The sequence below is a fragment of the Streptopelia decaocto genome (assembly GCF_964273445.1).
Source record: "Streptopelia decaocto genome assembly, chromosome: 24".
Classification (NCBI taxonomy): Eukaryota; Metazoa; Chordata; class Aves; order Columbiformes; family Columbidae; genus Streptopelia; species Streptopelia decaocto.
This window is the reverse complement of record NC_138679.1, coordinates 4,132,581-4,154,434: the sequence shown is the minus strand read 5'-3', so window position 1 is coordinate 4,154,434 and position 21,854 is coordinate 4,132,581. Positions and strand designations below refer to the sequence as shown.

At 60.8% G+C, this 21,854-nt stretch overlaps 1 protein-coding gene across 1 annotated transcript; it reads right to left on the bottom strand.

The window, feature by feature from the left end:
* Positions 1-3,807: 3,807 nt before the first annotated feature.
* On the bottom strand, positions 3,808-20,583 carry LOC309449636 (unconventional myosin-Vb-like; the record flags this gene model as incomplete). Its single annotated transcript, XM_082071896.1, has 37 exons — positions 3,808-3,966; positions 4,046-4,126; positions 4,252-4,426; positions 4,504-4,774; positions 5,156-5,306; positions 5,502-5,591; positions 5,894-6,045; positions 6,217-6,372; positions 6,581-6,662; positions 6,867-7,053; positions 7,567-7,664; positions 7,747-7,974; positions 8,351-8,491; positions 8,726-8,871; positions 8,987-9,080; positions 9,206-9,415; positions 10,117-10,356; positions 10,431-10,587; positions 11,226-11,437; positions 12,121-12,232; positions 12,311-12,397; positions 12,533-12,630; positions 12,759-12,908; positions 13,508-13,591; positions 14,356-14,478; positions 14,551-14,691; positions 14,986-15,067; positions 15,243-15,508; positions 15,622-15,734; positions 15,982-16,089; positions 16,290-16,371; positions 16,574-16,714; positions 16,906-17,062; positions 17,568-17,712; positions 17,804-17,966; positions 18,460-18,570; positions 20,557-20,583. 37 exons carry the CDS (start codon positions 20,581-20,583, stop codon positions 3,808-3,810), a joined length of 5,220 nt encoding a protein of 1,739 aa, XP_081928022.1.
* Positions 20,584-21,854: the final 1,271 nt, after the last annotated feature.

Sequence of the window (21,854 nt, the reverse complement as noted above, 5' to 3'; positions counted from 1 at the left end):
TGGAAAAAGAGGTGACAACAAAAAGCAGAGATGTTCCCCCTGAAAAAATAAAGGAAGAGGTATAGCATACATTTTATTTTCAAGGTGCGATTTGGCTCATTAAGTGTTGGATCCTGTGGTTGATCCCCTGCTTCAGCTGCTTACAGGGGGACACATCACCCCCTCTCTCATCCCCCTTGCTCTTTCCATCTTCTCTTGCTTTGGCATTCTCTCTTCTTTCCGTCTTTCTTTTCCTTTCCCAGGCCAATGTGTTTTAGCACAGGACAAAAGTGCTGCACTGAGTCCAAAAGTCTGGGTTCATGTCATCAAGTTCTCACTGGCCCCTGCAAAAGGAACCTGAAAAAAGACACCAAACACAAAACCCAAAAAAACTGAAACAAACCAAATAACTCAACGCAAACCACAAAATTTATTATATAATATATGTGCAGCCCAAAGCAATTCCTGAGTGCACACAGGCAAGTGACGGGCAGGGACCTCAGCACCACCTCGAACACTCTGTGCTGCTGTTTCTCCCCATTGCTCTCAAGGGCGAGGAACAAGCTCATGAAACTTTCTCCCCGGGCCGGGCTGGGTCAGGACGGGCTCTGCTGGAAAAGCCGACGTGCGGCCTTTGCCAATGCGGACAGAGCCCTCGTGTGGGAACCAAAGATCCTGCACACCCAGCCCGGCTGGGAAATCAAACTGCACACAGAAACGATCGTGGAATGATCAGGAATAACATGAATCATAGAATCATTTTGGTTGGAAAAGCCCCTCGAGCTCATGGAGTCCAACCATAGCCCACCACTGGCACTGCCCCATGTCCTGAGAACCTCATGTTCGTCTGTCCAGCCCTCCAGGGATGGTGACTCCAGCACTGCCCTGGGCAGCCTGTTCCAATGCCCCACAGCCCTTTGGGGAAGAAACCCAGCCCAGCCCCCCTGAACCCTTTCCCTGCCCAGGAGGAGCTGGGGAGGCTCTTGGGTTGGGGCGGAACACGGCGAGCCCCAACATTCCATCCTGTGACACCCCAAAGAGTCCTTAGTTACCAGAACCAGAGGGACGATGGCGCAGCCACCACTGCGGCTCCCAGCGCGCGGCCCCCGGGCCCCCCCAGTTTTTCAGCTCCTGCAGCCCCTGCAGCCATTCATGCCCCCCCAGAGCTTCTGCCCCCCAGGTAGGGACCCACCGCGACCCCTGCAGCCCGGGACGCTCCTGGGGGCAAGAGCGGAGGTGAGCGCCGGCCATGGCTCCTGTCTCTTTGCAGGCTCAGCCCCCCTGTGCCCACTGCCCGGGCAGGAGCAGCCCTTCCCCGCAGCCTGGGCACCCCCGGTGGGGGGGGCACCCCCGGCCCCCCAGGCCCCAGCAGCAGGTACGGCACCCCTGTCTGCTCGGACACCCCGGCACCTTCGGCCCCTTTGCCATCCCCGACCCCGGGCACTCCCAGCACCCACCACCCCTGTCCCCCGGCACATACGGCGCTGGGCAGAACCGGGGCCGTCGGCGATGGGGGCCGGCTCGGGGGTGCCCATGGAGGGTCCCCCCGGCCCAGCACGGCTCCCTCTCCCCCACACAGGGCTGCAGAGAGCACCGTGTGGCTGCTGGTTCGACCCCCGGGTGTTCCAGGTCCAGTGGGCAATGCCCTACGGCCACCAGGGCACAGCGGTGGCCCCAGCCCCTGTGTTGATGCCGACGTCCATCCCCGGCCACCAGCACATCCAGGGGCAATGGGCACAGCCCTACAGTTCCGGCACGGCCACCGCTGCGGGGACACCTGGGGGCAGAAACATCCTCCAGAGGAGCAGCAACACCCCCACCAGCTCTGCTGCTGCTTCCCAGTACCAAGCCCAGGAAGACCCAGCAGCTCTCCAGGATGTCACCAAGGAGATGCTGCTAGAAGAGGCCCATCGGCTCTTTGGTGTCTCCCGGGAAGCCGTGGGGGTCACCGAAGACGGTTCCAGCAGCGGCCCCCCAGCTCCTGACCCTGCGGAGCCTGGGGACCTGGGAGCCAGCCTGGGCATTTCAGATGAGGAGCTGATGGAGGAGGCCCTGCAGCTCCTTGGATGCCCCCCGGCCATGGGGCAGCTCTGCCAGACTGGTGCCAGCAGCAGCCCCACGTCTGGGGACACTGGGGACACACAAGGATGTGAGACTCCGGTGGCCCCAGCCTCCCCCCTGCTGCCAACGTCCGTCACCAGCTATGGGCACGAGGGGCCACTGGGACCACTCAACGTCTCCGTCACGGCCACCACCATGGGGACACCGCCAGGCAGCGCCAGCCCCCTGGGCAGCACCAGCCCCCCCAGCACCTCTGCTGTCCCCCACCACACAGCACCTGGGGACACGGTGGGACACGGTGCAGCTGACGAGGAGGTGCCACTGGAGGAGGCCCTCGAGATCTTCGGCTGCTCCTTGGACATGCTGGGGGTCACCCAGGACACTCCCACCAGCAGCCCCAGGCCAGGGGACCCTGGTGTCACCAGCCCACCCGTCCCCCAGCCTGACTTCTCCTCCCTCTGCCTGCCTGAGGAACTGCTGAGCCCTGACTACACCGTCCCCGAGCTCAGAGAGGCCGTGCTGAGCATGGCCGAGTTCTACGTGCTGGGGATGGAGCCCCCGGAGCTGTGGAGGGACGTGGGGATGGAGCTGCCACCGCCCCAGGCGGCCAAGGCAGAGCAGCGGGGGCAGAAGCGGGGGCAGAGCCCCTCGGCAGAGCCCCCCAGCAAGCGCAGGGCTCTGGCAGGGAGCAGGGGGGTGGGAGGGGGGGATTAGATCAGAGAACACCAGGGGTGGGTGTGGGAGACAAGGGGTGCAGTATTTGGGGGTGGGGGGTCTGGGGTGTGTGGGAGGAGTGCGAGTGTGTTCGGGGGTCTGGGGGGTTGGAGGGTGTGGGAGGAGGGTGGTGGGTTTGGGGGTGGGTGGGTCAGGGGAGGTGTGGGAGGAGGGGGGTGTTTGGGGTGTTAGTGGGGGCGGGAGGAGGGGTGGTGGGTTTGGGGTGGGGGGTCAGAGTAGCTCTGGGACCTTTTCTCTTGTGTTTCTGTATTAAACCTTGTTTGTCCAGAACTGCTCCGTGTCTGTGTGGGAGGGGGAGGGAGCGCAGGGAAACAGCCCCCAGCCTGGTGTCTGCCCAGTTGGGATCCCCCATCAGGAGAAGGGCTGCTCATCCACAGATTTCTCCTCAGTGCTTGGACAATAACTTCTCTGTGCTTTGCCACAGCCCCTGTGGGACCCTCACTATCCTCCAAATCCTCTATGGGCCACCTGCCCTTTGGGGAAAATGGAAAGAGCATTTAGGGTGGATTTTAGATTCAGACCGGACTTAACAGAGAAATGTCTTACAATGAAGGTGGTGGGACCCTGGAAGAGGTTGCCCACAGGACGTGTAGAAACCCAACCTTGGAAGCATTTTAAGTCAGGCTGGATGGGACTTTGAGCAATATTATCTAGTGAAAGATCTCCCACATGCAGGGGTTGGAACTAGGTGACCTTTAAAGGTCTTCTCCAACACAAACCATTCCATAGCTCAAAAAAACCCCAGCAATGGTCCTCAAGGTCCCTCATCTCACCCTGCAAATAGCACAACCACCCCAGACACCAAAGTTACCTGCAAAGACTTTTAATAACCTCAAAGGATTAAAACGTGGCCAAAAGCCCCAGCGCAGACTGCCATGGGCCCTGGCTGTGCCACAACATGCACCTGAACTTCAATAAATAAATCGCTCAACAGAAGAACAACATGTGCAAAAGTGCTGCCCCAAACCTCCATGGCCTCCCCACCCCTGGGGGTTCAGCCCCCCCTCACTGTGGCCCCGGGCCGGGCTGGGCTCAGAGGCGGACGAGGACGGGCAGGTTGAGGGCATCGGGGATGTGGAGCTCGTCCAGGTGCAGGGGGGATGCGGCGAAGGGCAGGTGCACGGGGAAGAGGTGGCTGGTGTCCACCAGGAGCTGGCCGGGTCCCCCTCCATACTGCTCCTGCAGCTGCTCCTGTGGGGACACGGAGCTCATGGTCAGGGCTGCCCCAGGGAGGGGGCCCCCGTGGGACAGTCCCCCAGGTCCCACTCACCTCCACACTGCTGATGAAGCTGGGGCTGATGCGCTCCTCCAGCCCCACCGTCGGGGTGTAAGCCCGGAGGATCTTCACAACCTGGAGAAGACGATGGGACCATGAGCAGGGATGGGCTGGGTACATCACTATGTCCCACCCCAGTGCCAGAGCACCCCTGGGGAACCCCAGGAGAGGGTGAGGCAGCGAGTTCCAGCCCCCCGTACCTGCTGGGGTGACAGCACTGTGCACAGGCTGCAGAGCGCTCCGGCATCCTCCTTTGTCACCTTCTTCACCTGCAGCAGCTGCGCAGCCTGGACCAGGGGCTCCAGCACCTGCTGTGCCCCGCTCTGCTGCAGCCCCTGCGCCCGCAGCCACTGCTCCAGCTGGCTGATGTTGTACCTGCCGGGACAGCGGGTCAGGGGGGACGCGCCGTGTCCCCGCTCCCCCCGGTACCCCCGTCCTGCCCGGGCACTGACCGGAGCTGGATGCCGCGGCTCCAGGAGCACGTGTCCTTCCTCAGCAGCAGGTAGTTGAGGGTGGTGCCGCTGACGAGGAAGAGGAGCTGTCGCAGGACTTGGTGGCCCACGGCGGGGGCCAGCCCGTGGCGGTCCAGCGCCGCACGGAAGGAGCCCAACTGCTGCAGGAGCTCGGGCAGCGTGTGGGCAGGGGCTGCCGAGGAGCGGCGGCGGCCGGGAGGGCAGGAGGAGGACAAGCCCTGGATGGGCTCACTCTCCAGCATTGCGGCAACTAAAGGGTAGAAAAGACTCATCAGAACAAGGCAGAGACCTGGGTTTGTGTTTCAGGCAGTCAATGCACTGGTGCTTGGCTCTGTATCCCAGCTGGGGATGCAGGGGCCGATGAAACCTCTGGGACAGGTGGCCCGGAGGCTGGCACTGCTCTGTGAGGTTTCAAAGCAGGGCACAGGGGAATAGAGCTCCCCATGGCTGCAGTCCGAGGTCCCTGGGGTGCTGAGGCCACTTTAGCTCCCAGCCAGGATGTTCAAGGAGCAGATGGAGGGACCTCCAGTTCAGAATCCACCTTCCCCCTTTGGCACAGCCCCTACAGCAGAACCAGGAGCTCACACCGCTGAACCAAGCACCCCGCAGTGCCCCCCGGCCCCGGCCGTACCAATCGTGGGTTTGAGGCGCTTCTCGGCGGTGCGGATGAGCTGCTGGTAGAGCTGGACAGCCAGGGCGCCCAGGCTGCGGCAGCAGCTCTGCGGGTCCACGTTCTGCAGGCGATGCTCGTTCTGCCGTGCCGTGTTCCCCTGCCAGTAGCTCTGCGGGCACAGGCTGGGTCAGAGCCAGCACTAGGGGGACACAGCTGGGTCCCCAAGCAAGAGGGTGAGCCCAGTGCATCCCTGACTGCCTGGGGTGGGGGCAAAGAGGATGCAGTCCCAGATGGGGACAAACCCTGTCCCCACTAAGCTGCCACCCTCCCAGGGAGGTGACAGAGACCAGCAGCCCAGCCCTACCTCGTCCTGGCTGTACTGGCGCAGGCAATTCTGGAGCCGGCAGGTGTTGGCGAGCCAGAGTGCCACCACATCAAAGTCATCACTGTGCTTCTGCGGGAGGGAACAGAGAGCACGGGGGTCAGTGGGGGCTCTGCGGTGACGGCAGCAAGACCTCATGCCCCGTGGTAGCTCCGTGAGCCACGTGCAGAGCTGGCAGATGTTTTTCTTTTTCCAGGAGCCCCATGGCACCCAGGGCCACCGCTCACCCCAGGACATGCTCAGGCTGGACACTGCAGTCTGGCACACGCTGTGTCCTGGGGCTGCTGCCCCAGTGCCACCCACCACAGTGCCACCCCCACCTTGGCCAGTGAAGCTCCTGCTCCTCAGCCCAGCTCACACCCCAAGCCCAGCACCTTCATGACCCTCTTGATGGCATCGATGGCCGCATCCAGCAGCGCGCGGGCCCGCGGCTCATCACCGCAGTGGTCCGCGTGCCGAAAGCACAGGAAGAGGACGTAGGCCGGCAGGTCTGGGAGCGCCCCGGGGCTGCTCTGGGGTTTGTAATCTGCAGGGGAAAGCAGGACAGTTGGGATCCAGGCAGATATGGGAAGTGAGCGCTGGGCTGGGCAGGGTGCTGAACCAGCAATACCAAAAGAATGAGCCCACGCAGTGGGTGGCAAGAAACCTGAGCAGGGATCAAGCTGAGGGAGAGAGTCTCCCTCCCTCCAAACCCTACCTGTGATGATGGCCTTGATAATGCGTCCTGCATCCTCCATCCTCCATGCTAGCATGGCCTGGGATGTCCCAGCCAGGGACGGGACCATGGGGGACTGGGATGGAACCAGAGCAGATGTTGCCAACTCCTGCGCTGGCCCAGTAGCCTCTCTCTTCACTGCGGGAGAGGAGAGCAGGTCACATCCTGCTGTGTCCTGGCCTGTGGGACCCCAATCAGGTCCCCTCAGCTCAGTCCAAGCTGATGTTCCCCAGCATCTGTCTGGGGTGACTCTGCTCCCCATGTTGAGGTTGGGTGATGCTCCATCCCAGACCAGGCTGGTCACCCTCCAGCCAGCCCCACACCTCCCTCCCATGCGAGCACTTGCCTGTGAGCTCCTGGATCTGCTTGGCATAGGCTTTCAGCTGCTTCTGGAGCTTCAGCATGGTCCTTTCCTGCTTCTCCAGCTTCTGGGCCAGCTCCTGGGCAGGGACAGCCCCAGGAGAGCTCAGCCAGCCTCCCCCAGCTGGACACCCCCACCAGCACCCCCCGATGGAACAGAGATGGGGGGATGCAACAGGGTCCCCCACATTGCTCCCGGCAGCTCACCACAGGACACAAGGCGGAATGCAGCCCCAAGCCTGGTCCTGCCTGTCCCAGCTCCCCCTCCTTACCCAGTTCTCCTCCTTGAGCCGCAGGACATGCGTCTGCAGCCCCTCCTGCCCCTGGTGCCGCTGCAGGTCCTGGATGAGGGCTGCCTGCTGCTGGCTCAGCTGCTTGAGGGAGCAGATGTCGAGGTGCAGCCCTTCCACCTCCTCCTCGTGCTGCTGCTTCTCCTCCCGCAGCTGATTCGCCAGCAGCCTGTGCATGTAGACCCAGGGAAACTGAGGCACCGACCTCCAGCTGCTACATGGGGTGTTCTTCCCCCAAAACCTCAGAGCTGGGAACTCTCCCCCCACCCTGGAGGCAGCACAGACCCCACTGTGTTAATGGAGCATCTCCCCTTGATCTGTTCTGAGCCCGGAGCACACAGGGCACATCCCAGGGACAGGGTACACCAGCCCTGCCCTCTTAGGAGGCTCCTGCTGAGCCCAGGGCATCCCATCTGCTCATGCTGTGCCTGTACTTGGAGCAAGGGGGGATGATCCAGCCTCCCAAAAAACACAGCCAGGGCAACCCCATGGTCAGTGGGGCAATGAGGGGCTGCCCGCCCTTTCTCTCCCAGCACAGCTGGTGCTAAAGTACCAACAGCCCCTGAGGAGGTGGCTGCTTCAAAGAGCATTTGAAGCTGATAAAATACCAGGGAAAGCACCACAAGCAGTGTGGATGCAGTAGCCCCTTGTGAGGAAACCACCTCCCCAGGACCACACTCACCTGTTGGCAACCTGCACCGCATCATATGCATGCTTCAAGTCATCATCCGCTGCCGCTTTCTCCGGGCTCCTGCCCAGCCCCAGCAGCTCAGCGATGTTCTGCAGATGGAACAGAGCAGGATGAGGCCAACGCCAGCAGCCCAGCCCTGACCCTGCTCACAGCGGTGGGACAGGGGCTCACCCTGCGCTTCAGGAACTCCAGCGGTTTCCTCTCCTCCGGCTCCACGGGCGCCTTGGACCTGCGCAGCTCCTCCCGGGTCCGGGCCAGCTCCTCGTTGACAGCACTGAGCTGCCCCAGGAGGAGTCGATACGCCTTCCCAATGGGATCCTGCCCCGCGCTGCCGTTCAGCAGCGCCTCACTGCTGGGCTCTGGTCCCTCTGTCACCGGCTGCCAGCGCTCCTCCGGCCCCTGTGTGCAGAGACAGGGTCGGGCACGGCAGCCAGCGCTGGGCACCATAGAGTTACAGAACAGTTTGTGTTGAAGGGACCATCCCAGCTCCCCCAGTGCCCCCCCTGCCATGAGCAGGGACATCTTCACCAGCTCAGGTTGCTCAGAGCCCCGTCCAGCCTGGCCTGGGATGTCTCCAGGGATGGTTCATCCACCACCTCTCTGGCCAACCTGGGCCAGTGTTTTAACACCCTCAAGGTCAAAATATTTCTTCCTCATGTCCATCAGCAGAACACCTGCAGACAGCCCTCCCCATGGGACCAGCCCCCAGTCAAGAGCTCCAGGGCACAGCTGTCCCCATAGCCAGGGAAAGGGACAGTCCACACATCACCCCTACCTCACTGTCCCCACCGGTGTCACCACTAACCTCAGCCTGCTGGTCAGAGCCATCTCGTGAGGGAGCTGTGGACAAGGACATGTAGCTGCTGTCGGAGCCCAGGAAGCTCTCCGATGAAGGGGATCGCCTCAGGGTGCTTTGCTGAGCAGGCAAGAGAAAACAACGTTGTTCCCTCACACCCCAAGCACATGCTGGGCCATCAGCTGGAGCAGAGCAGCGACGGCCTCAGGAGGAGGCTTGGGGACCCCCCAGCACATGAGCTGGGGACCCCACTTCTCCTACAGTGTGTGCCCTGGACCCACCAGCACTGCTGCTCCCCACAGGGAACCCAGCGGGGTTTGTCCTGGTCCTCCCGTGTCCCTGCCAGCCCCTCACCCTGTGGAAGGCCACCTCGTCCCGCAGGTTCTCGTAGCCCTGCTCCAGGCGGGTGTACTCCTGCACCAGGCTCTGGTAGCGCGCCCGCTCCTCCTCCAGCTCCTGCCGCAGCCCCCAGCTCTCCCGCGCCACACGCTGCTGCTGCTCTGTGGGGACAGACACAGCAGGCTGGGGACAGGCCAAACTGGGACCCCTCTGTGAGGGGACATGCAGGAACACACCGAGCTCGCAGCACCAGCCCATACCAGGGACTCCTTTTACCTTCCAGATCCTGCGACTGCTCCAACATGCGCTGGATCACAGCGTCCTTCTCCTGCCCCAGCTGCAGCTTCGTGGCTTCCACCTCTGCCAAGCGCTGCAGGAAAGCGGAGGGATGGGCACAGTGTTCTCCAGGGAGCACCTCATGGCAGGAGACAGCATGTGGCCAGGTCCCTGAGATCCCCAGCACAAGCTGAGCATCCCCCAGACAGACAGACTGACCTGCCTGAGCTCCTCAACCTCCTGGCTGAGGCAGCTCTTCATGCTGAGCCTCTCCAGCTCGGCCAAACGCTCCTGCAGCTGCTGGACCTGGCTGTCCCGGGCCACCTCCTCCCGCAGGCGCTGCACCTCGGCCCGCAGGCGCTGCACCTCCTCAGCATGGGCAGCGTTCAGCCCCGAGAGCTGCTCCACCAGCCGCTGCTTCTCCTGGGCCTGGGGACAACGGGCAGAGCACGTCAGGCAGGTGGCCATGAACAAGGACACATCCCCCATCAGTGATGGACCATGTGTACTCAAGCTGCCCTTCTGCAATGAACCTGAACACTCCATTTCTCACCCATCTCTTTGGAGCTCTTGGCTTCTGGCATCACCCCAAAGTAGGTCAGGCCTGGGAGAGCAGTTCTCCATGACATCCCACCACACATGGAGCCAGTGTGAGCTTTGCTGTGGCTTTACAGCCCGTTTCCCACCTCCTGGCCAGCCCCAACAGCAGGATTTTCCAGGCCTGCTTCTTCCAACCCCCAGAAACAAGGTCACACCAGAGGAACCCTCCACAGACACCCCCAGAAATGGAGCAGTGTCACCCAGGTGGTGACAGGAGATGGTGCTGGCAGGACCATAGTGGGAGAACACACCACACTGAGCTCTTCCCAGTGTGACACTGCTGCACCCAACCCAGCACTCAGGAGGGTGCCCAGCTCCTCCCAGCACCACAGCCCCACATCCATGGCAAGCATTAGAAACCCAGGAATAAGCCCCAGATGCACAAATCCTGCCTGGGGACACATCAGGCAGAGCCAGCTCCCACCTCAGGACTTGGAGAAGGCTGGAGAGAAGGGTAGATGTGGCTTTGGCTGCACAGAGACTGGTAAGAAGTGGTCAAAGGCCCACCAAGTGCCCAATCCAGCACCCACCTGCTCGTCCAGCCTGCACTGCAGCTGGATCACCTTGATCTCCATGCCCCTGTGCAGCTGCTTGTAGTGCTCGACCGAGCGCGCCTCGAGGCGCAGCCGCCGCAGCTCCCGCCGCGCCCGCGCCCGCCGGTAGCAGCACTGCAGGTAGACGACGGCCCCGCGCAGGCGGCCGTAGCGGCTCCGCGCCAGCCAGCCCCGCACAGCGGCCTGGAGCACCACGGCTTTCCGCTGCCGCACCATCTGTGGGGGAGAGATGGGGCAGTGGCACAGCCCCCCAGGTGGGATGGGGCACCCCCGCCCTGCCAGGCTCCTACCTGCTGGTAAAGGCGTCGGGCAAACAAACCCCGGGCAAAGGCTTGGATGGTGAGGGCGGCCTGGCGCAGGCGGAGGTAGGAACGCCGGGCCAGAACCATCCGCAGGGTCTTCTGCAGCGTCACGGCAGCCCTGGTCCTTCGCAGCAGCCTGGCAAACCTGCAGAGAGGACGGACACAGTGACTGCAGGGAGGGCAGAGAGCTGGACAGAGGGTGACAAAAATATTCAGGTCTACAAAGATGCTGTGGGGTCTGGAACATCTTATGAGGAAAGGCTGAGAGAGCTCGGGCTGTTCAGCCTGGGGGAGGCTGAAAGGGACATGATCAATAAATACCTAAGAGTGGGTGTCAAGAGAACAGACCAGACTCTGTTCAGTGGTGCCCAGCGCCAGGGTGAGGGGCAACGGGCACAGACAAACACAGGAGGCTCCATGTGAACATGAGCAGAAACTTGTTTGCTGGGAGGTGCCAGAGCCTGGCCCAGGCTGCCCAGAGCGGGTGTGGAGTCTCCTGCTCTGAGACATTCCAACCCCCTGGACCCACCTGTGTGATCTGCTCTGTGACCCTGCGTGAGCAGGTGGGGCTGGGGATCTGCAGAGCTCCTGCAACCCAACCAGCTGGGATGCTGTGAAAACCTGCAGGGAGGGCAGAGCTGGGCAGGGGGTGACAAAGCCAGGAGCCCAGCCCATAGCAGAGGGACACCCAGCTCAAAGCCCAGCCAGAGCCAGCTGACCCCAAGGCTGAGCTCTGTCTCAGCTCATCGCAGTTCCCTCCAAGCCACACTGTCCCGTGCTCACCTCCTGGCCAGCATGCCGCGGGCATGGCGCTGCAGACAGACGACAGCAGCGCGTGTCCGTGCGAAGTGCCGCCGCGCCAGCCAGCCGCGCAGGAGCCGCTGCAGCAGTGTGCAGGCCGCCCGCAGCCGCCGCTGCCGCAGCTCCTCCAGCTGAGCCACCTGGCCAGCCCGGAAAAACACCTTGTTCTTCCCACACCGGTACTTGCTGGGGTCCTGTGTGCAAGGGTGGAGTGAGTGCCAGGGACAGAGCGTTCCCCAGCCAGAGTCCCTCAGGAATGATGCTGCTCATGGCACCAACCTTCCCATCCAAGGTCCCTGAAGTCCAAGCTCCTATTCATCTCACCCATTTCCATACCCACTGGGCACCCACACATACAGTCATAGAATCATTTTGGTTGGAAAAGACCCTCAAAGCTCATTGAGTCCAACCATTTCCCCACTCCTGGCACTGCCCCATGTCCTGAGAACCTCATGTCCGTCTGTCCAGCCCTCCAGGGATGGTGACTCCAGCACTGCCCTGGGCAGCCTGTTCCAATGCCCCACAGCCCTTTGGGGAAGAAATTGTTCCCACATCCAACCTCAACCTCCCCTGGCGCAACTTGAGGCTGTTTCCTCTGCTCCTGGCACTTGTTCCTGGGGAGCAGAGCCCGACCCCCCTGGCTCCAAGCTCCTTTCAGGCAGTTCAGAGATCAGAAGGTCTCCCCTCAGCTCCTGTTCTCCAGCTGAACCCCCAGGTCCCTCAGCCGCTCCCATCACACTTGTGCTCCAGCCCCTCACCAGCTCCATTCCCTCCTCTCAACTCGCTCCAGCACCTCAAGAGCTTTCTTAAAAGAAGGAGAAGCATATGCAAAGGACACTCTGGTACCACAGCTGCACCCCCCAAGCAGGACCCTCACTTGGAGCAGTCTCTCCAGGGCAAGGCTGCAGATCTGCTTCTTGTTGGTGCTCCTCAGCTCCTCTCTGCTCACCAGAGCCCTGTACCTCTCCAGGAACTCCTGGTACGTGCACCTATGGGGGGCAGAGGGGGGTCAGATGTGCTGTGGCTGGAGCGGGGAGCACCCAGGGTGCTGCTGAAGCAGGGGGTACCTGGAAGGGTATCCTGAGGCGCTGATCCGGATGGTCTCCAGGACCCCGCAGGCTCGTAGCTGCTCCACTGCCCTCCTGGAGTCAAACCTGGGGCAGAGAGAGGATGACTCAGAATGGATCCCAGCCAGCCTGGCACACTCCAAGCTATGCAGAGCCAGGGCAGGAGGGACAGACTGGGGGACAGCAGTGCCCCACAGCATCCCCAGCCCCCCAGGCACTCACACAAAGGGCTGCTTCCCATCATTGGGTTTGATGCAGCGGACGTAGTGCTGCGTGGTGCTGCCCAGCATGTCCATCAGCCGCTTCAGGGAGGCTTTGAACTGCAGAGAACAAGGCGAGCGGGATCAGGGCTGGTAGGAGCACCCTGGGGCTTGGGGGGTTCCCCACGCCAGGACACAGATGGGCCCACCTTGGGGACTCCAGCACATGTTTCCCCCACACCCCGTACCTGGCTGGAGATGGACTTCTTGCTCTTTCGGCTACTGGGCAGTGATCTGCGGCTGGAGCGACCGGTCATCCTGGGCCCGCTGGACCTGCGGGACTGCAGGGACACGGCGCCGTCCCCTTCCTCCAGGAAGAGCTCAGCGAGCAGGGCAGACTGCGAGAGCAGGGTGTGAGAGCCAGGCAGAGCTCCCAACCAGCGCCACCCAGAGAGCTACCACCACCAGCAGACAGCCCCAAAACACCACAGGCTCCACAGATGCCAGCCCAGTGCATGGTCCTCAGCCCTGCTACAGCCCACATGTGCCAGAAAATCCAGCCCAGGTGTGCCAGATCCAGCTGTGCCCCTGGTGCTGTTTCCCCCAGGAAAAGTACAAGCCACAGGCACCTTCCCAGATGTGCTCAAGAACTCTCCAAGATGTCCCTTACCTTCTGCCAGGGCCACGCAGGGTGGAGGGAGAAGTGACAGCGTTACAGATGTGGCAGCAGCAGGACCCTCCAGCCCCCTCAGCAGGGACATGGCCAAATGTCCCCAAGCTGGGGAAACTCAAGGCAGGGGAATGGGGTGGGGAGCACCCACATCTCAGGACACCCTGACCACGGCCAGCGCCGCACAGGGCTATGCCAACAGACAGACAGGGATTTACCCTACATGGTTTGTACCTTCTACACCATCATTGTCCCAGTCATGGGCTCCTGGACCCACAGGCCACCCAGACTCTGCCCTACACAGCCCCTACTCATAGTGGCTCTCACCTTGCTGGCTCTCAGCAGCCCCACCAGCTCCTCGGGGACAGCGTCCCTGTTCTTCTCCACAAACCCACCACACTGGTACTCTACCTGGTGGGAGATGAGGCCAGTGCCAGCATTAGCCTGTTGCTTCCCCACCTGGTTTGGTGCAGGGCTCTGCTTGGACACAGATTTTGGGGAAAAGTCCTTGCAGGAGCCAGAGCTGGTGGTGGCCACGCTGCCCAGCTCCTGCCCTGCTGCAGGGAACCATTGCAGCCAGAGTTTCCATATTTTCACCCCCAGCTGAAGGGCTGCAGCCCAGCACTTAGAATCACAGAATGGCTTGGGTTCAGAGAGCTCTCTGAAGCTCATCTAGTCCAATCCCCTGCCATGAGCAGGGACATCAAATCATAGAATCATTTCAGTTAGAAGGGACCCTCAGGATCATCAAGTCCAACCATAACCAAACTCTAGCACTAAACCATGTCCCTAAGAACCTTGTCTATGTGCCTTTTAAACATCTTCACCAGCTCAGGGTGCTCAGAGCCCCGTCCAGCCTGGCCTGGGGTGTCTCCAGGGATGGTTCATCCACCACCTCTCTGGCCAACCTGGGCCAGGCTCTCGCCACCCTCAGGGCAACAATTCCTTCCTCATGTCCAGCCTGAATCTCCCTCCTCTAGTTTAAAACCATCACCCCTTGTCCTATCACAATAGGACCTGCTCAAGTCTGTCCCCATCTTTGCTATCCACCACTTTTAAGCACATTTAGCAGAAGCAGAGCCAGCAGGACCCAATCCCAGCTCTAGGTAGGACAGGCTGGGTGCCCACTGGTTCTGAGCCCCCACCCAAGGCTGGGCTGTCACAGCTTTCCCTACCTTGCCAGCGAAGTGACAGACAATGAAAGCATCCGTGGGTCTCTTTGGCTTCTGGAAGTGGGAGCTGCTGAGGTGGGTCTGGTAAAGCTTCTGTGCCCAGCTCCCATCACTGCCTTGGGGCATCTGAAAGGCAAAGAGGTCAGAAGGGGAGCTCTGGGTGGCCACAGCTGCCCGGTCCCAGCACTGCTCGCCCACCTTGCACTCCTCATTCAACAGGTCCAGGATGCCGAGCCGGCCCTCGATGAGCTCGATGCATGGCTGGTTGTCACAGAAATCAATGAAGACCCAAGGGATCTCCTCGGTCACATACTCCTCCTGCTCCAGCTTGAAGACGTTCTGGCGGGCAGGGAGAACAGAGTGAGACTGAGCCAGGAGGGGACAAAGGTGACTGGCTACCCAGTACACTGAAGGTAGGGGTTTCCATATGACACCTGAGCAGCCCTTCTGGAACAGGAGCATTTTGGGAGAAAGGAGGGGACCATGCCCAGCTTCAGCAGCCCCATGTTTGCAGGGACTGAAGCACCAGCCACATTTCAGGGAGAGAGCATCAATAGCAACATTATGGCAGGGATGCGCAGGTCCCACCCTCAGGTACCAACCAGCAAGGAGGCACATCTGGGTGACACTCACCAGGTTGAAGAGCTGCTGCAGCTTCTCGTTGGCATAGTTAATGCAGAACTGCTCAAAGCTATTGAGCTCAAACATCTCAAACCTGCGGGAAGCAGAGACCTGCCTGAGGGACCTGCCGGGCAGAGCCACCCACCCACTGCAGGGACTGGTGCTGCCCCACATCCCAGCCGGAGCAGCTGGTGGCTCCAAACCCACAGCTGGCACAGGACCAGGACCACACTCTTCCATACAGCCCAGCAGATGGGATCTGCTCTTACCCATAAATGTCCAGGATGCCAATGGAGGTATGGTGGCCCTCCAGTGACCGCAGGGCACGGTTGACCCTGCTCACCATCCACTTGAAGACCTGCCCGTACATATGCTTGGCCAGAGCATCCCGCGAGTCGAGCGCCTGCTGCCTGGAGAGGGGCTTCAGGTAGGTCTCACCAGCAGTCACCAGCTTGCGGTGGCAGAGCCAGCGCATCACCTGTGACACCTCAACGCCCAGCAGTGAGCAGAACATCTCTAGGGCTTCATCATCAGGCTGTAAGGGGACAGACGCTGTCACCACGGCATTACTGAGATGTGGCTCCTGCAGCCAGCACAGCTCAGGGGACAGTTTGGGACATGGGATGCAGGCAGCAGGTTGTCACCCACCTCCACGAAGCAGCCGTCCCCTCGGCGGTCCCTCCCTCTGACCACGATGTTCCCCAGGTGCAGGATGGCAGCCAGGATGCTGAACAGCTCCAGCTGCTCATCCTCAGGGACACCTGCGGTGACAACCCAGGCATGAGGGACCTCCCAGGCTCCCCCTGGCTGAAACCCCCCCCCAGGTCTGAAACGCTGCATTACACAGTCCAGGGCAATGGGAATGACTGGTGACAACAGGGTTCCCAGCACTGGGGTGTCTGGCACCAGCAACTCTTCACCAGCATCAGGGTGAGGGTGATGGGACAACCAGCCCTGGGGACCAGCCCTGCCTGCCCCCTCCCCACCTGTGCCCAGCCAAGACAGTACCCAGGAGCGAGAAGGCATGTCGTGTGTTCTCCAAGTCGGCCGCATCACTGGTGCTTTGGGCAGCGGTGTCCTGGCCCTGGCAGGTGTAGTGGAAGGACTCCGCCCCACCTGCAGGTGACATGTGTCAGGCTGTGAACCAGCACAACCTGCCCCAGGGGGCTCCCAATCACCCACATCCCACCCCGGGGTGCCCACCCGCAGCAGAACCTCCTCCAGCACCCAGCTGGAGGGCAGCAGGGCCTGGCACTGCCCAGCATGGGACAGGCCAGCAGCAAGCTGTGACACGAGGGGGACACGGGGGCACTCACGGAGACCCAGGCCCTGGAGCTCAGGCAGGGTGGCCGAGGTGCAGAGCTGGTAGAAGATGTGATAGTTCCTCTCCGCTTTCGCCTGTGGATGATCAAGAAAAATCCCTGAGAAACCAGGTCACAATGGGCCACTCTGCTCCCCTGCACTAGTGCTGCAGCCCCAAATTTAGGGACAAGGGACACCTTCCCTCTCCCAGCAGCTCTGAGGGATAACCAGCAGGAGCACCTTCTTACTCAGAGGATTTGGGCTCTCAGCCCTGTCCACACGCCACCCCGAGACCCACCTGGAAGGTGACACGGGACTTCTCCAGCAGGTAGGTTTTGATGGCGGCCCCTGTGACACGCGCTTGGCTGAAGCCGATCTCGATGTACTTCCCAAAGCGGCTGCTGTTGTCATTCCTGGCTGTCTTCGCATTTCCAAAGGCCTGGTGGGGAAGGAGGGCAGGAGGTTTTAGTTTGCCCCAGATGCCCACGTGCTCTGGAATAGGTCAGTCCCCTCCTGACATTTTACAGAGGGGACAGATATGGCATCACAGCAGGGCACAGGCCATGAGGAGCACAGGGACAGCCTGCGGGGACACCCCGGCTGTCCCCATGGATATCCCTGGGGACTCACCTCCATGAGCGGGCTGGAGGCCAGCACCTTCTCCTCCATGCTGGAGTCACCCAGGCAGCCCCCAACGGTGGTGAAGTATCTCATGGTATATTTGGCCGACGCCGTCTTCCCTGCGCCCGACTCGCCGCTGATGATGAGGGACTGGTTCTTCCCAAACCTGCCAGAGAGGGACAGGAGCTGGGGACAACCTGCTACAAAAACGCTCAGGGGTCTCAAACATCTTTCTGATGAGGAAAGCTGTTGAGCTGGAGAAGAGAAGCTGAGAGGAATCTGATCAATGGATCAGTATCTCAGGGTGGGTGTCAGAGGATGGACCAGACTCTGTTCAGTGGTGCCCAACGCCAGGGTGAGGGGCAACGGGCACAGACTGAAACACAGGAGGCTCCATGTGAACATGAGCAGCAACTTGTTTGCTGGGAGGTGCCAGAGCCTGGCCCAGGCTGCCCAGAGCGGGTGTGGAGTCTCCTGCTCTGAGACATTCCAACCCCCTGGGCCCACCTGTGTGATCTGCTCTGTGACCCTGCGTGAGCAGGTGGGGCTGGGGATCTGCAGAGCTCCTGCAACCCATCCAGGCTGGGATGCTGTGACCCAGCAGGACCACTCTCCATGGACACACCACAGTTTAGAGAGGGTTTCAGCCCTTCCCTGAGTGATGCTCTCACCTCACCATCTGCTTGTACGCCTCCTCTGCCAGCGCAAAGATGTGGGGATCCATGTCCCCCATCTCACGGCCACTGTAGGCGTAAATCACCTCCTCCTCATAAATGGGCAACGGCTTATAGGGGTTGATGGCAACGAGGATGATACCTGGAGGAAGAGCAACGGGCAGGAGGGGCCACTGTCCCCAGGAGCTGCAAGAAAGGGGCAGGAGATGGGAGCAGGAGGGTTTGGGGCTCACCACAGTAGGTGTAGATGGCGTTGGCCTCCAGGAACCGCCGGCGCAGCGAGTGCAGCACGGCCGGCTCGTGCAGGTGGCTCAGGGCCACCAGGTCATCAGCACCCGAGAGGCAATCGGGGTTGCAGAGAGGTGGCAGCTGGGACTCAATGGGGTAGGCCAGCACCTGTGGGGACAGAGATGGAGCAGGACAAGAGCTGAGTGGGGTCAGCAAGCCCTGCAAAGGCAGGATGGGTCTGCAGGAGGGATGTTGTCTGCAGGCCACGCGTGGGCTGTTAGTCACAGAATGGCTCAAGTTGGAAGGGACTCACAAGAATCACTGAGTCCAGCTCCTGTCCCTGCATAGTCACCAGGAACCACAGCGAGCTGAGCTGGAGGCCTTTTGGGAATCAGGCAGCAAGGACCAGTTCACCAGGCAGGTGGGGACAGAGGACAGTCAAGGGACACAGGGCACGGTGAGCTAGAACTGGCCGTGACAGTTTGGATTGATGCTCAGACACCAGACAGGACACATCCAGGCAGTGTTTGAGCCTCTCCACATGCTGCTGAGGAGCCAGGCTGGTCTGGGGGTGCAGAGGTGAACCATCTCCTATCTGGGGATGCTCAACCATGCGGGGAACACAGCAGGGATCCATGGGGCTGCACAGCTCCAGCCTTACCGAGCCATCTTCCAGGCGGAGATGGAGAACAGTGTCTCCTTCCTTGTAGCCTCTGGTTATTTCTGCCACCCTCCAGACATCGACAGAGTCGGGGATCCACACCCGGGCACCCTGCGGGGACATGGGAGGGAGGGGATTGCTGCAGAGAGCCACGGCCAGGGGACAAGGAAAGCATCTGTCTGCCAGCCTCTGAACCCAGCATCACAGCCCTCCCTGCAGTTCTCACTTCAGGCAGCCAGCCCGGTACTCAGCATCGCCATAGTGGGGTGAGCCATGGACACAGCACCCAGCTGCTCTCCAGATGTGCATGAAGGTGCCTTTGTGGAGCCCCACTGCCCACCCCAGGAAGGTCAAACCTCTGCTGTCCTTCGCATGGGGGTCTCTGCCCCACAGCAAGGATGCAACCACACCTGCTGTGGGGAAGTTTGTGGACACACAGGAGATGCCAAGCACGGGCATTTCTGAACACCCAGCACGCTGGGGACATGGCCACATGGTTTGGTTGGGCAGAGATACCAGGCTTGGAAGCAGATAGAATCACAGAATCGTTTTGGTTGGAGAAGACCCTCAAGATCATTGAGTCCAACCATAACCCAGCCCTGGCACTGCCCCATATCCTGAGAACCTCATGTCCATCTGTCCAAGGTAGAGAGGTAAAAACTGGGCTAAAAAACCTCACACCCCTGCTGCAGGTACCCCATCAGTGAGCAAGACAGTGAATACTCAGCCCCAAGCTGGCACAGGCTCCCAGGCCAAGGAACTGCAACTTCCAGGCTGAGATGGGAGCACGAATCTGCTTTTGCAAACTCCAGGAGCTATTGCAGAGCAGGAATGGGGCTCTAACACATCACCCCCATCAGTGTGCTGGAGCCAGCCTTGTGCCGGAATCCAGCGCCTGAAAAAACACCCTGGTTTCACCCATTTTGCAAATGCAGGGAACTTGGCTTGCAGCAAATGTTTCCAGGCCTGCAATGTGTTAATGCATTATTAAATCTGATCAAACAAGCACTGAACAGCCTGCAAATCTGGTGAGGGGGAAGGAAGGGGTTGAACTTCAGGTTCACATCCCAGGAGTCATCAGAAAACTGAAGGTCTGGCTTTGCAGTTGAAATCAAGAGTGGGCTGGGGCCACAAGGGCTGCTCCACAAAGGTGCGGCAGCAGGAAACCATTATCTTTTATGAGCAGTAGCTGCTGGGGGTAGTAAAAATTGCACCATGTGCAGCTTCCTGGCAAGACACTAAGGGATTTGAGTCTGAAATCACATCTGGATATAAGAGCATCCCTGCCATGGCCCAGCTCCCCTCCAAGGGAGCGCAGGGCTGGCACAGGCTGGAGGTCCCGTCACGGCTCCACGGGGCGCTTAGCTCAGTCCTGCAGCCCCTTGGGTCTCAGCCTGGCCAGCTATTTGTGACAAAGCAACACACGATGCCTCAAGCACAGAAACCCTCCTTGCTTTGCCCTGGTTGACACCTCAATCGTGGCACAGTAGTGCATGCTGCACCCCTGACCCATGGAGAATAATGTTGTACCCCCAGGGAGAACAGACCATGTTCTGGGTCTGTCCTACAACGATCATTTCTGATACACAGCAGCAAGAACAATAAGCAAGAACCTGTCCTGCTACCTGCTCACAGCAGCAGCATCCTCATGGTGCTGAGCTGGACCACGGTGCAGAGAGGACGATGCAGGTGAGGAAACAGCTGGGCAAGGAGCAGGACAGGTGGGTGCCCAGGCAGCCACCCAACCCTCCTCACCCGTGGGGAGCAGCCCTGCGAGGTGCTGCGGTTGCCAGACCCCCAAGAGCAGCCCAGCTGGGGGGCAGCACCCACACAGAGCGAGCGCCCCATGGCTGACGCACCACCAGGCAGCCTGCACCCCACGAGGTGCCACCCAGGAGGTGACCCAAGGGGACACCCGGCCCACAGCACCTGCAGCCTCCCGCGGGTCAACCCCCCCAGGGGAGGCACAAGACGACCCCCCCCCCAGGTCTGCAACAAGCACCCCAGGGTGGGACACCCCCGGTCCCCCCAGGTCTGCAACAAGCACCCCAGGTGCCCCACCAGCACCCCAGGGTGGGACACCCCCGGTCCCCTCACCTGCACATACAGGTCCCCCACAGCCATGGTGCCCCCCCGCTGCTGTGAGCGCTCCCACCCCCGCTGACCGCAGCCCCTTTATGGCCGCTAATTGCTGTTAATTGGAGGGGAGGGGAGTTACGGGTCCCGCCCCGTTCCGCCTCCGGTTCCGCCCCACAGCCCCTCCCGGCCAGAAGATCCCCTGGGTGGGTCCCCCGACTGTAGCACCCCAAGGTCCCTCTCAGCTCGGGCACCCCAAGAGCGCCCTGTGCAGGGCACCTCGAGACTCCCCACTTGGGACACCCCGACAATCCCCATAAGGGGGACCCCAAGACCCCACTTGGGACATCCTGAGAAGCCTCATCTGTAACGCACTTCCCCGCAGCCCAGGACACCCCAAACTGCCCCACACATACACTTGGGACACCCCAAAAGCCCATTGAGGGCACTCAAAAACCCCTCCTATCTGGGACACCCCAAAACTGCTCTCATCCAGGGTACCCTGGGCCTCCCTGGACCCTGATCACCTGCACCCCAGGGTACTTGAGGGCAACGTTTTCCCCATAGAAACACAGAACAGTTTGGGTTCATTTTTAAATCATCACTCTGGAGTTTTGCGATCTGATCCCCTTGAGTTTCAGGTGGTTGTGTGGTAATTAACTCCCCACCAGTAACTGAACCTGCATTGTGTAATGTTGTTGGAGTGCTGAATAAATTTGGATAAACCCCGTTTGTAGTTGGTTTCTGTTGAACAGCTCTGTTTGGAGCATGTTGCCTGCCTAAAGTGACCTTTGGGGCGTCTCTGTGCCCCCCCTATGTCTGCAGTGTCCCTGCTGTCCCCTCCCCTGGGGTCTGACCATCCTGCCTGTTCCTACAGGTCCCTGGAACTGGGCAGCTCTGCTCAGTGTCCCTGACATGGAGTGGCTTTGGGTGGTGGCTTTTGTGGCACCTGCCTGCTCCATTCCCTACAAGAGCACTGGGGACGGGGACAATGGTAATGACCATGAGCCAGCACTGGGCCCTTGTGGCCAGGAAGCCAATGGTACCTGGGGTGGGTTAGAAGGGGGTGGTCAGTAGGTCAGAGAGGTTCTCCTGCCCCTCTGCTCTGCCCTGGGGAGACCACACCTGGAATCTTGTGTCCAGTTGTGGCCCCTCAGTTCCAGCAGGACAGGGAACTGCTGGAGAGAGTCCAGCGCAGCCACCAAGATGCTGGAGGGAGTGGAGCATCTCCCGTGTGAGGAAAGGCTGAGGGAGCTGGGGCTCTGGAGCTGGACAAGAGGACACTGAGGGGGGACTCATTCCTGGGGATCAATATGGAA